General features: G+C 47.4%; 1 protein-coding gene across 2 annotated transcripts in view; it reads left to right on the top strand.

The window, feature by feature from the left end:
- The window catches only part of DAZAP1 (DAZ associated protein 1), a 49,977-nt gene extending 37,136 nt beyond the window's left edge, over nucleotides 1-12,841 (top strand). The window contains exons 8-13 of one of the 2 annotated variants that reach the window (XM_084826323.1): nucleotides 2,125-2,278; nucleotides 3,535-3,564; nucleotides 5,426-5,566; nucleotides 5,992-6,174; nucleotides 9,799-9,888; nucleotides 11,715-12,841. In XM_084826323.1, coding sequence (XP_084682449.1) covers nucleotides 2,125-2,278; nucleotides 3,535-3,564; nucleotides 5,426-5,566; nucleotides 5,992-6,174; nucleotides 9,799-9,878 — 588 coding nt within the window. In that variant the 3' untranslated portion in view covers nucleotides 9,879-9,888; nucleotides 11,715-12,841. The remainder of the gene's footprint in view (nucleotides 1-2,124; nucleotides 2,279-3,534; nucleotides 3,565-5,425; nucleotides 5,567-5,991; nucleotides 6,175-9,798; nucleotides 9,889-11,714) is intronic. The other variant, XM_084826322.1, reaches the window with a different exon arrangement.
- The last annotated feature ends 791 nt before the right edge of the window (nucleotides 12,842-13,632 follow it).

Below are 13,632 nucleotides of genomic sequence, written 5' to 3'. Positions count from 1 at the left end.
TGCTCCAGTCCAGTAGCTGCTGACACCAGTCCTATGAACCCAGGAGAGCCCCTGTTGAAGATGCCAGAGCACACCCTTGTGGAGGATCGAAATAATTAGCTGATTAAGTATTGGTTTCAAAAGCAGTGTCCTCCATACTCCCTTCCTGCAAAAGAGCACATCTTTGTCCAGCGCTGAAGCTTAATCTTGGCATGGCCCAGGTGAAGATACTGCGACAATGTCATTAATGCCAGACTTCCAAGAGTTAAAGCAGAAACGTGTGTCAAGCATTCCAGCCCAGCTGGAGTAACACAGGCATTGATCCAAAGGTGTTCAAATACCAAGTTTTCGTTGTTTTGTTGACCAGCCCAAGTGCAAATTGCCAGCGTCTCTGGACATTCCACCCTATTGTCAATGGCAGCTTCTCAACCTCCTCAGTGCTGCCACCCCCTGGGAAACTTCTGAAATGGTTGTGTGTCTCTGCAGTCTTTGGGTGATTTGAAAACCATTCCAAAAGCTGGTCTCACTCCCAGCCTCTTTGCCATTGAAACAGCAACCAGGTTTGTCCCAAGGGCTTTTTTTTGGGTACGGGGATCCCCTTGTCTCCAGCCTGATTGAAAGTTTGGCTCTGCTCAAGAAAGAGCATGTTGGGAGGATTTGGAGACATTGGGAGTCCTGTTACTGGCATTGATCTGGGCAGCTTTGAATAAACATATTCTGGAGTATGTGACGAATGTGTTTTTGCTTTATTACATTTATACCCTGTCATTCCTTTGGTGTGCTCACACGCCAGATTGGAGAGTTCCTGGGGGGGTGGGGGTCTCCTATCTAGGCAGTGATCACAACATGGCCTGCTTAGTTTTAGAGAGGGTGCTGCACCGCAGACCTTTGAACCAGGCCCTGGGCTTTTTGGAGGCGAAGATCTTTGACTTATTGAAGTGTGGCTGAGCAGAACCAAATTGTTAGGTGTATTCCCAGACATTAGCACAAGTTTGACTTAATGTAGGATTTTCTCTCTGCCTTCCCCCATTGCTCAGGTTCACTTAGTAATTCAGAGTTTATTCCTCTCCCCCCCAACCCCCCCGGCTAAATCTTAAAACGATCTTCATTTCATCATACTTGGATTAAAAGTTGATATTTCTGCATGAGGTTTATTTTAGAAAGGAAACTCGTCTCAAGGAGGCCAAGCACATTTTTGGTGGCCTTAAACCACAGGGCCACAGGGGCTTGTGAGTTTAAGCCTGCGTCCCTCCCAATCCCTTTCTTTGCAAAGAATGCTTTTCCCCTGACTTAACACAGTATGAAGATTTTGCTTCTTATTGACTCAACTGTCCATTTTTTATTACCTGCATGTTTGTTTACTTTTTTTGTTAGATGTAATGTAAGGTTTTCTTATCACATCCATTCCTTCTGACATTGTTTGAGTTAATTGAGGTTCTTTAAGCGTTAGCCTGGGGAAGGTAAGTCTCTCTCTTCCATTAGACTTTTAACTAATAATAATAATTTTTAAAAACCTTAAGTTTAAAGAGGAATTAAAAGGAAGAAAGAAACTGGAAACCAAATGTGTGTTTCTCAGGTATGAACAAAGCTGAAATTGCAGTTCAGTAGTGGTGGATTTTGGCCATTAGTTCCACCACTTTCCTCATCACCATCCCCACCCCACCCCCAAAAAATCCCTCCCAAAAGGTCTGGCTAAAGCTGCACCACCACCTTCCATGATCTCTTCAACCATGCTTGTCAATGTCATTTTTTCCAACCTGTGAAGCAAGTTGCCAGAGCGATATATGGAGGATGAAAATCCATCGAGAGGCCCGTACTGCTGCTGTAAGCCGAGGAAGGAAAACAACAAGCATAATGGAAGAGAGATCACGTGCAGGTCTCTATTTTAGTCCAGCCGCCTATGAAATCAAGTCCCTTGGAGTGGCTTACTCTGAAACCCATTGTACCTGAGAAACATTTACTTTTCCTAAATTAGCAGCCTTAAACATAAGTTCGTAATAATTTTTTTTTAGCCTTTAGCCATAAGTCATAAGGTGCTAAGATATAGTTTTTTTTTAAATGTAACTTAAGGGTGTGTGTGAAGGGAAGAAGGGGGGCAGTGAACTTGCGGCCTCCCCCTCCTGAGTGCTCGACCTCTTTGTTTAGGTGGAGGTGAAACGGGCCGAGCCTCGGGATAGCAAGAGCCAGACGCCAGGGCTCACCGGCGCCAGCCAGTGGGGAAGTCGGATCATGCCAAGTGCTGCCAATGGCTGGGCAGGACAGCCCCCACCTACCTGGCAACAAGGATACGGACCTCAAGGTACCTGTTTTCCGGTCGATGTTGGGGGACTTCACTTTGCCTCCTCAACACAGAGGCTTGGTGTTGGTTGAAATGCCGTTTTGCGGCTCGCAGCAGCCACTGCTGCTCCTTTCACTTCTTGGTCCAGGGCAGACTTGGCCCTGGGGCACAGATCCTGTTGCAGGAGTAGGCATCAATAGCCCCTTCTGCCATGGCCCTCTAATTCACCCTTCCCCAACCTGGTGCCCTCCTGATGGGTTGCGACTGCAATTCCCAACCCATCAGGAGTTGGGAGTTGCAGTCCCAACCCATCAGGAGGGTGCCAGGTTGGGGAAGGCTGCTGTAGTCTAATGCAGGTACCCCATGCAGACATCCATAGATTCGAGGTTTGGGCAAGGGTCCCAAAGCACCAGCTCTGCCTGTGGGAGGCCCCTGGTCCAGTCACCTGCGAAAAGAATCAGGTATAGCTGTTGATGGGAACTTTCTTCTCAAGAGCCATGTTGGAATGGCTGTGCTGTAGCCCCACTCCACTTTGGACAGGGTTCTACCTCCAGATGTCAGAGCCTGACGGCCAGTGCTAGATATGGGGTAGAAAAGCCTTGTCCAGGCCCATTTCCCTCAGTTTAAGATTGCAGCCCATGCCATCCGGAGCTGGGGAAGGGGGGTGCAGATCATAGTTCAGTGGCAGAGCAGGTGCGCCGCCCCAGGTTTGGTCTCCGGCATCACCTGCTAAAAAGAAAAACAGGCAGCAGGGAATGGTAAAGAGCCGACTCTGCCTGTGACCAAGGATAACAGCTCCCACGGAGAGCAGGGGATCCCGGACTACATAGTCAAACAGTCAGAATTGGTACAAGGCAGCTTCCTAGGTTCCATGCAACTTGCGAGCTTTATCTTGACCCCTCAAAATGTTGCCTATAAATAATACTGATAACGGTAAATGGGTCTTGGTTGCTTTCAGTAATGCCACTGGATGTATGGAGTGGGAGTTTCTTCCTCTTCCTACTTCCCCTACCACACACAAGCACAGGCAGGCATTTGACTTGCATTGGGGGGGGGGGGGGACACTACAGCTGCACCTTGGATTCTCGTGTCATTTTCACACTTAAATATCCAATTGCCTTGTTTCGGAATAATCTTGTGTCATGCGAATAACTCTCCCGTTAGACTATATTTCTTGATGTCCGCACTGTTCTGATGAAACGGGTGTAATTGCTTGACCTGGTCTTCTTTTGTGTGTGTCTCTCTGCCCCTTTTTCTCCTCCCCTCCCATCCTTTAGGTATGTGGGTACCAGCTGGACAAGCACTTGGTAAGTGTCTTATAGGCTTTCACGGTGTCTTAGATGGGGGGGGGGCAGACTTCAGGCTTGCAGCATCTACTTTGTGTTTTACAAGAACTCCAAGATCCACCAACTGGAGCCTGGTGTGAAAGAATTAAATAAATCTGAGCTTGGGTATTTGCTTTGAGTACCAGAACTGGATAGAGATCAGTTTTCTGCCCAAAAATCCACTCCAGAAATCCTTGCTGAGCTACTGCAAATCACCCAGAGATCTACCAGTAGATCCAGATACACTTTCTGCCACCTCTGTTGTGTTTTGAATATTTCAACCAGGTAAACCCAGTTATTAGCATAATTGTAGGACTCATGCGCTTCCTTCCCTTTTCCTCCAAAGAACGCTTTGCATTTTGTAATTTTGTAAGCATACTTAAGCCTCTTGAACTATGATTCCCAAGTTTTGGGGAGCAGGGGAGTTGGGACAGTGAAAGGGGTTCTGTAAGTGTGCCCTAAAGCCTCACAGAGTCAGACAAAAGTTACTAACCCATATGGCCATGTGTTTAGTCATTTGTGGGCCACTGACAGCCTGAAAAGTGTTGTGGGGTAGGGGTGGGGAGTAACTACCCATTTACCAAAAAAAAATACCCCATGCTACAAACTGAGCCGCCTTTTATAGGCTGACCCTAAGCAGCCTTTTTCACAACATGGCAGCTAGAAATCTCCTTTTTGAAAGCTGGCTACCTCCAGGACTCTGAAGAATCCACTGGATTAAAGGCTGCATTGTTCCCCATTTCTCCACCAAGCTAGTTCTTCATTTAGCTTGGGAGCTCTGTCTTAAAGGAGCTCAGATGTCGGATGGTCTAGTGAATAATCCTTTAAAGTCCCTGGGTCATTTGAGCAGTAGCCCTCTACACCACTGTTTTAATGGCTAAATTCAGAGAAGAGAATTGGAAAGCTACCTTAACTCTTAGTTCCCTGAATGATTTCTGCAGCTTTTTCAGATGGATTTTTAGTATTTATTGCACTAAGCTTAGAATGTTTAGCTTACTCTACAGTTTATGGGTTATGCTGTTTGTTAGGCTGGTACACCTTGCTTTTATACTGTATATTCTTGATATACAGTCTTATCCTGATGCTGCATATTAATCCTCATATGGGATATGCAAACATTTTATTTTGCATTACAGAAGCAAATAGAACTGTAACTTTGTGGCAGTTTTTAAAAAACTGGCCACAATTCTTCTTTTTTTCTGGGATGCTTTCCCCCCAGTGGGAAGGCCATCTTTAAAATAATTACACACATTTAAGAACGTAAGTGAGTCATAGGAGATGACTTCAGTAAAACTAGTTTGAGGGAGCAACGTTGCAAAGACCATTATTGGCTCAGCAGAGATAAAAACCCATACTATATTGGATCTGAATGCACTCACTGCAACTGAAAGCTGGGGGAGAGAATGGGGTTAGTGTGAAATTCTTTGGGAGAGTGCCTGCAAACCCTTGGAGTCACCGCTGCAGAGTCAGTATCAAAAAAACACAAAGGTTTCCCCACCCCGGTGCCACGTCATATTCCATAGATTAGAGTAAGGGACATTCCTCTGTAGTATTTAAAACACCCAACTGTACAGTGTCTGTTTTCCATAATTTGAGGCTCAGAAACCCATAAATAAAATGGTAGCTGGGGGTTGATGGATGGATTTGAACACTGCACATCCAAGGTGAAGACTCCTGTGTTGGAACACGATAGCTGCTTGACCTTGGCACAGCAGATGTTGGGGGAATTTAATCCCTACTGCAGTAGGTAATGTCTTATTCCATGGGGCTGGCTCAGATGTCAACAGCTCCTATTTTCTCCACCATCTTCTGCTTCTTATTGGCTCCTGCTCCCCTTCCCCAGGTGGGTATGGTCCCCCCCCTCCAGGCCGAGGTGCTCCACCTCCACCACCACCTTTTACCTCGTACATCGTCTCAACACCTCCAGGAGGATTTGCGCCCCCGCAGGGCTTCCCACAGGGATACGGCACCCCTCCGCCCTTCAGTAAGTCTTCCTGACCGTTCTAGGCCAAATGTGTTGCGTTTTTCCTCCGCCCTTCCGCCAAGGAGCTCAGGGGCGGAGTATGTGATGCATCCCGTCCCCCGCCCATATTGTCCTCACAGCAGCCCTTTGAGGTAGGTTTTGGCCAAGAGAGCGTGAAGTTGGCCCCAGCGTGTGGATTCGAACCTGGGTCTCTCTGGTCACAGACTGACATGCTCTGATCGCTCCACCACAGGGGCTCTGTGTTGAATTTCCCCATCCCTAACCATGGTGGGGCGGAGGGTGATAACCAGAGCCTGTGAAGAAGGGGAAGGGTTCTTGAGGCCTATCCAGAGGGCATTTCCCTTCCTGCCTTGGCTTTGGTTATCAGTGCAGGCTTCTGGTGACGCTACAGTGACTGTTCCCTTGCCTCCTTTCCACCCCCTCAGGCTTTGGATACGGTGCCCCGCCGCCTCCACCTGACCAGTTTGCCCCCGCTGGCATTCCTCCGCCACCTGCCACTCCCGGGGCAGCACCACTAGCTTTCCCCCCACCTCCACCACCATCTCAGCCAACTCAGGACATGAGCAAGCCACCAACCGGCCAGCCAGAATTCCCCTATAGTCAATTTGGTAAGTGTTTGCCTCCTGCTCTGCTCCATGCAACATTGGTCTCTTCTTCCAGGGCCCCCCCCCCCCTTCCTCTTTCTTTTGTTTTGCTTTGTTCAGAATAGCTCCGCTGGTAAACAGAATTGGGGTTTTGCACGCAAGTCATGCCTGGCAAAAGATCTCTAGAGACATCTGTTGTGACAGTGGCCTTGTTTCCACCTTTAAATAGAAAAAGCCCTGCCTGTCCTCTTGAGCTTGATTGTCCTCTTGAGGGTAGAGGCCTGCGATAAGCATCGCTTACTTGAAAGCTGACCCGTGAGATCTAGGCAGGGCTGCCTCAGGTGAACATGGTACCCGTCCATGGGAGGAGACTAGGGTGGGATGAATAGCATTTCTGATAAGCGCCATTTGAATCACAGCTCTCTTGAAATTGCTGTTACCCTGGGGAATGAAGCGGGAGGGGGCATGAATCTGACTGAATTACTGGCTTGATGTGAGTGGGCTTCTTTGTCTCTAAGCAGCAGGTTTCAACCTTTTAAAGGGACTTTAAAAGGTAATCTGGGTCATAATTTTTTGTGCCGACAGCAGAGGTCAAACCAGTGCAGGGGAACAGAATTTGCAAGCACAAGTTGTGCAGTATGTCATCCCCCCCCCCCCGGTTCCTTACGGATACTGCAGCTGCAGAAATGAGGGAGTGGGGGTCTTTTGCTCACATCCTCGGAGTCTGCAGTCTTAAGTTTTCTAGGACGTGGCTTCAGCATCATCCCAGAGCTATTCTTGAGACACGTTCAGCAAGCTTTGCACCCTCTCATTTCTCCATTGGCCAACATTTCTGGTAGCAAATTCTGATATTCCAGCAGACATTCTCTGGTATTCTTGTCTTGCTCTCTTGCCTCCTGAGAAGGCCTGCTTCTGGATTAATACAGGTTCCCCAAACTGATCAAAGAAGCCTTTGTCACTCCTGTCTGGCAGGTCAACAGCACAAGACTTTTTGTTCCATTTTGCCACTCATTTGTAGAGGTTGTGTTGTTCCATCCCTTTTAAAGATCAGAGGCGAGCAGCCCTTGGAAGAACGAAAACCTGTGCCTGTGTTGCTTAGGGCACTAGTCCCCTTCAGTAGGGCTCTGGACCCTGCTGGTATTTCTAGATGGACAGTTTTATTTTTATTTATGTATTCATTTAAAATGTTTCTTGGCTGCCTTTCAGGGCAGAAGCCCTCCCAAGGCAGCGTGCAGCAATAAAACACTAAAACAGGCATGAGATTAAGATTTTACAAAGCGCAAGATTGAGAGGCAAAGAAAGGAAAGCACAGCAAAACCTGACCTGCGTTCTTGCTTTCATTCCGTACCTGAAGACTTGCTGGAAGTGGGATAGGAAGGAGAGTGGTCTGAACTTGGGCATTTCCCATGTATCTCTATTGACTACATGCCGAATCTTGATCGGTGGATCCCAAAACGTAAGACGGTGTTCTGCAATCAATCTAACATTGAAGTCCCCCCACGTCCAAGCCCATGTGTGTCCCAAAATACCCATCTCTCTCCCTCCCCTCTGGCTGTTGATTTACTTACTGCCAGACCACAGTTTTTTTCCCTTCCTTTCTTGAAACTGCTCAGGAGGCTTATTGGTTAGAAGATCTGGGATCAGGGCTGCTCTGACTTGGATTCCTACATTGAGCAGGATAGTAGGGTTGGAAGGGGCCTATAAGACCATCGAATCCAACCCCCTGCTGAATGCAGGAATCCAAGTCAAAGCATCACTGACAGATGTCTGTCCAGCCTCATCTTGAATGACTCCGGTGTGGGAGAGCCCACCACTTCCCTAGGGAATCAGTTCCATTGTCGTATTGCTCTAACAGTCAGGATGTTTTTCCTGATGTTCAGCTGGAATCTGGCTTCCTGTCACTGGAGCCCATTATTCCGTGTCCTGCACTCTGGGATGATCGAGAAGAGATGCTGGCCTTCTTTCAAGTCCTTGAAGAGTGCTATCCTATCTCCCCTCAGTCTTCCCTTTTCAAGGCTAAACATGCCCAGTTCTTTCAGTCTCTCTGAAACCCTACTATTCTATGATTCTTTGAGATCTCCCCTTCCAGGTATTCAGTGGAGAAACCTGGAGTGGAAGCGAGGTGAAGTCACACAGCCATCACGTCGAGCTTTTTTCTCTCTTGCATTCTTCCTGGGCACTTAAACAGGGTTATTGGTGCCAGTGGAGACTCTGCTGAGCCCAGTGTATGTAGATAGCTGAATGTTTAGTGTAGGGCTGGTAGAGGAGCAGAAGAGAATCTTTTAGCACTGATTTGGCAAGCTTCCTGCCCCCCCCCCCCCAAAAAAATACAGCCCTCTTAGGTCCTACCTTTTGACTTTGGAATGCCCTGTGCATTAAAGCTATTTGGAATAGATTATTTGGCCAAATGACTTAACAGACGTCTAAGTGGCAGTGGGGAGGATGTTTGAAGTGAAACCTTACAAAGCTGCTGAAGAGGCCAATGAAAGTGTCTTGATCTCATGGCAGAAATCTGAGCACTGCCGGGAAGAGCCTTGTTGAAATTGTATGCAACGGGAGGATGCTTGAGACGTTCTGCCTTCTCGTCCATTTTGGGTCAGAATGATCAGAGCAACAAAGGGGACTTGTAGTTCAGTTGAAGAGGGTCTCTGCCTGATAGCAAGGAAATTCACAGGCTCCCCAAACTAGGTTGGCTAGTCTAGGTAGTCCCAGCTAACACACACACACACACAAACACACCCAGTTGGAAAAGGAATTTGCGAGAAGGAAAACTCTCCCAAATGTCCTGCCACATTGCAGATTGCCTCTATGCACGAGCCTCTCTGCTTTTCCAGAAGAGCCTTAGGGTATCCTTGACCAGGCTAGCTTTTCGTGGCCAGGATTAAGCCGAGACAAGCCGAGACAGAGCAATGGTGCGTGGATGGGCATGTGGGGTTCATTTTTTATGCTTTGGGTTTTTACAAATGCTGTTACACTACTGCTCTGTCCTAAGAACGGCAGGTTATTTTCTTTGTATTTTGAAATGTGTCCCTCAGGAGTTTCTGTAGCCTGATTCGAATGACTGTGCTACCCAGAATGCTCATTGAGGATGGAGGAGGAGAGGGAGAAATTTAGGGAGAGTGAAGATAAAGTTGGGCTGTGAATCCTCCCTAGTGTGTCCTAAGAAACAAGCTACCTCAAAACAGCCACCCCTTAGCTCTCAAGATAGGGCCGTATCCTTTGAAATGTATGTCCCTGTGAGTGGAGAGCTTCAATAGCCTGCTGGATCTCCAAATATTATGATGCTCTCACATGTAAGACTGTATTCGACAACTTCCAAGGCGTGCCTTCTTTACTTCTCGCCAAGTTCTAAAGGAATATTATGCAAAGGCGGTCGTCCCCTTGCCCCACTGTTCTGCATGTTTTCTCCCTTTTAAGATGTGGAGCTGTTTTAAGACCCCTCCAAGGGGGCTTATATACCCCTGCTGAAATACTTCCAGCCCCCTTGGGTAGCATCTTCCAAATGCTGTCCGTCTTTTCAGCTAGGGGGACCCTAAACGCACCGCCTAGTGGGTAAGTGACCCTTGCTGCCTTTCCAAGAGAATTGTAGCTTTTGTGCAGGGCTCTCTTGGGGGTTTAGTCACCCTGGTCTCCTCCATTTCTTACCAGGGCTGGGTACCTATTCTCAAGACCCTTCAGGCTTCGGGCCAATACTTTGTTTACACACTTATGGTCAGGCTGAGAAGTGAGTTACCCTAGGTAGGTGAAGCCTATTTACACCAAATCGTCTTGCTTGTAATCTCTCATGTGGAAGGGGGTGGCGGGGGGGAGAAGTAACCTCTTTTTTCCTTGCAGGGGTGTCGTCTCCTAAGATGTGTGGGGCAGGGGAGGCCTTTGCCCTCCCCCTAAAGGTTCTTCTAGTTCACACAGCTGCTGATCTGATTCCACTGCCATGAATAGATTGTTTGCTTAATTACCACTCAGTATCAAAATCCTGCTGTGTTCACACAAACAGTGTTGGGGACTTGAGCTCCCAAGTTATTCAGGTGCAAGGACCTTCTGCTCTGTTTGTATACACGTCATATGGGAGGGACTCCTTCCCCCCTCTACCCCGCACAAGGGAATTGTGGTCTGTGAAGTCACATGAGGATACCCGAGAGTTCTCCCCTACTCAGCTTGGTAGAGAGGAGGTTGTCTTCTCCGTGGTGGGTTGAAGCGCCCTGAGAGAGCTGGAGCAGCACAACTCAGAATGCACTTTGGCAGACAATTCCAGAGTAGAGTTACTTACTTCTCTTTAAGGGGGGAGTCCATTTGTCTGCTCTGCAGCAAGAACAGAAAAAACAGGTGTTACGTTGGAAGAATGGTTTGTGTGTACACGGCTTCTGATCATTCTTCCATCACTTGACCTAACTGCTTGTTGGGCCAGGTCCAGACGGGTTTTTAAATGAATGAATGAATAAAACCATTCTGCTAGCATGAGAATGCTCAGCCCTCCACTGGGTCTCTCTTAAAATAACACCAAATGCCCCTGGAATAGCATCGAAACAGTCTGTTTCTTCTCCAAACTTTTTAGAGAAAGCCATTCTGCATGTTGCACTTTTTAGTTTGATTATTTGCCCATGGTGTCGTGGAGCATTGTCAGCAGATGTTGAAAGATCAGACGTACTCTTCTCTGAAGAGTTCTGTGCCACTCGAAAACCTTGCCCTACCAAAAGCTGTTGGTCCAATACGGTGGCACGATGAGCAGTGGTGGACCTGGGGTGTCTGTTGGAGGGATCGGTGCAAGCCAGCCACGAAGAGTGAACCACTAGCTTTAAACTCGAGCTGGCGATATTCCACTGACAGCTATAATCTCTGGAGGGGCATTAGCAGAACCCCTGTTTGGTATAGAGCCTCGTGTGGCGCAGAGTGGTAGGTGGCAGTATTGCAGCCGAAACTCTCCCCACGACCTGAGTTCGATCCCGGCAGAAGCTGGGTCCCAGGTAGCCGGCTCAAGTCAACTCAGCCTTCCATCCTCCCGAGGTCGGTAAAATGAGTACCCAGCTTGCTGGGGGAAAGGTAGTCACGACTGGGGAAGGCCATGGCAAACCACCCCGCTACAGTCTGCCATGAAAATGCCAGCACAAGCAGCGTCCCTCTAGGGGTCAGCAATGACTCGGTGCTTGCACAGGAGGGACCTTTCCTGTTTGGTATGCAGAAGGTCCCTGGTTCTGGCATCTACACTTAAAAGGATCAAGGACATTTGGAGAGCCCTGCCTGCATCAAACCAAAGATCTATCTAGTCCAGCCTTCTGTTCACACAGTGGCCAGCCCAGTGGCTTCCATTGGCGCTCATGTCCCGCTCGTGAGCTTCCATTGTACCTACCCCTGGGCCAGAGCGCAGGATTCCTATCCAGCTTTCTGGCTTCAATACAGTGGCACTCATGCTGTCTGGGGATGGTGGAAGTTGTTGTCCAAGACATCTGGAAGGCACCAGATTGGGAAAGGCTGGTTTAGACATTACCGTTCTGGCATAGAAACTGCAACAGGAACTCATCTCCATCTTCTCCCCACCCCACTTTTCTCTCTCTATCTCTCCCTTCTAGGATACGGACAAGACTTGAGTGGTTTTGGACAAGGCTTTGCCGATCCCAGCCAACAGCCACCCTCCTATGGAAGCTCTTCAGCACCACCTTCAAGTGGGCCGCCCGCAGGGGGCAGTGGTTTTGGCCGTGGACAGAACCATAACGTTCAAGGTTTTCACCCCTACCGACGCTAGCACGCCCACCAAGAAATCAGGGAGTTCTGTCCAGAGCAGGATATCTGGTATCAGCTGAAATCCAGGAATCCCAGACTTATGAACTTGTGACAATCACCTACTTTGCCGGAGGGGGTTGGGGGGAAACCACAAACGTAACATCTTGGGGAGGGGGGAGTGTTGGGGGAAGAAGAGGCGGCGGCTTTTGAAAGTGAAACTGTGGGTGGTGTTTGGACTGCAGTTTTTTTTTTAAAAAAATCCCTTTCTTTAACCCATCAGCACAAATAAAGAGTGAGTCACTGGTTCAAACTACAGGGTTTTAAAAACGTCTTCAGCTTTAATTAAAAAAAAAAACTTCAGGTTTCTTTCTCTATATTTTTGTTGGAAATTTATTTTTTTTCCCTGAGCCTTTGTTTTACCATATATTGTAAACTTTATGTTTAAAGAAGAAAAATATATACATTTACAGATTGTGAGATTTTTAAGAGAAATTTTCTACTATGTATGCTGGCTTATTTTTTAATTTAAAAGAAAAAAAAACAGGGTTTCCATTAGCACTGCTTAGAAGTAAGTGAGGGTCAGCTCCAGACCTCCTTTTGTTAGTGTGGTTGGTCCAGAAACTCTGGGAGTTTAAAAAAGAAAAAGAAAAAAAACAAGAGAGGGGGGGAAACTGAAAGGAATCTACTGTGTGTGCTAAGTAATTTGTTGTTTGTTTCTGGGTTGATAACAGTATAGGAGCAGAATTGTTTGAAAGGCACCGTGTCACTTCTGAAGCACAGTGTTTCAATCTGGGCCTCAGGTTCTTTCAAAAAATCCTGTTGGGATGTGGATTTATTTAAGGGGGTTAAATGAAGGCCTTGGAAAGATGTAGATTTCCCTCAGGCAAAAAAAAAAATGGGGGGGGTGCATTTTGCACTAACCAGTGATCATCCCTGGTTTGAATAAAGAGAAGTACATTTGGATTAGAAACACAAACCTGTCTCCACTTTTTTCTCCCCTGCCCCCCCATGCTTGAATTTCTCACAGTATTGAATCAGCTCCATTTTGGGTTGGACTGGTAGCCAGCAGGAGCCTTCAAACTTGTCCCTTCCTCCCACTTGATTGCTTCTGTGTAACTTTAAAGCTTGCATGCTTTTCAGCCAACAGCAGTGAGCCTAAGACCACGATTCCTTATTGCTCTGTATTGTCCGCCCCAGCCTAGGTGGGGAAGGCTGCTCTTTCCCCACAAAGACTCGCATGTGGCCACAGAAGCCCGATCAACGCGCACATGACGGTGTTTCTGATCCCTGTCAGGTATTTTTGAAGCTTGAGACCCATGAGGCAGCTTAAATTGATCAGCGCTTCTGTTTTCTGTACCTTTTTTGAATTCTCCGGCTTGTCAAACAGAATTTGGTCTCCTCCCCACCAAATGATAAAAGGCGGCTTGAGCATTTTAACCATCTTGGGTTTTATTTTTTTATTTATTTATTAGATTTATTAGCCGCTCATCTGGCCGGCTACTTGGTCTCTCTAGGTGGTGTACAATACAAATCACAACACAAAATACAACAAATTTACATAATCAACTGAACAAAACAACATTGCTCTAAAAAAACCCTAACCCACCCCAAATGCCCGCCTGAATAGCCAGGTGGGGCAGACAGAAGATCTCATTGAGTGGTTCAGAGTAACAATGGTTTTCAGTTCTTTGGTTTTCTGGGCCTGGCGGTCATTCCTTAGCTTGTGCTAGGTTTGGAAAAGCACTCTCTCTCAGAACGTTTGAAGCC

This window comes from Heloderma suspectum, chromosome Z (genome assembly GCF_057233095.1).
Source record: "Heloderma suspectum isolate Gila_16-S chromosome Z, 16-S_ref, whole genome shotgun sequence".
Classification (NCBI taxonomy): domain Eukaryota; kingdom Metazoa; phylum Chordata; class Lepidosauria; order Squamata; family Helodermatidae; genus Heloderma; species Heloderma suspectum.
This window is presented reverse-complemented; position numbering and strand designations above follow the sequence as displayed.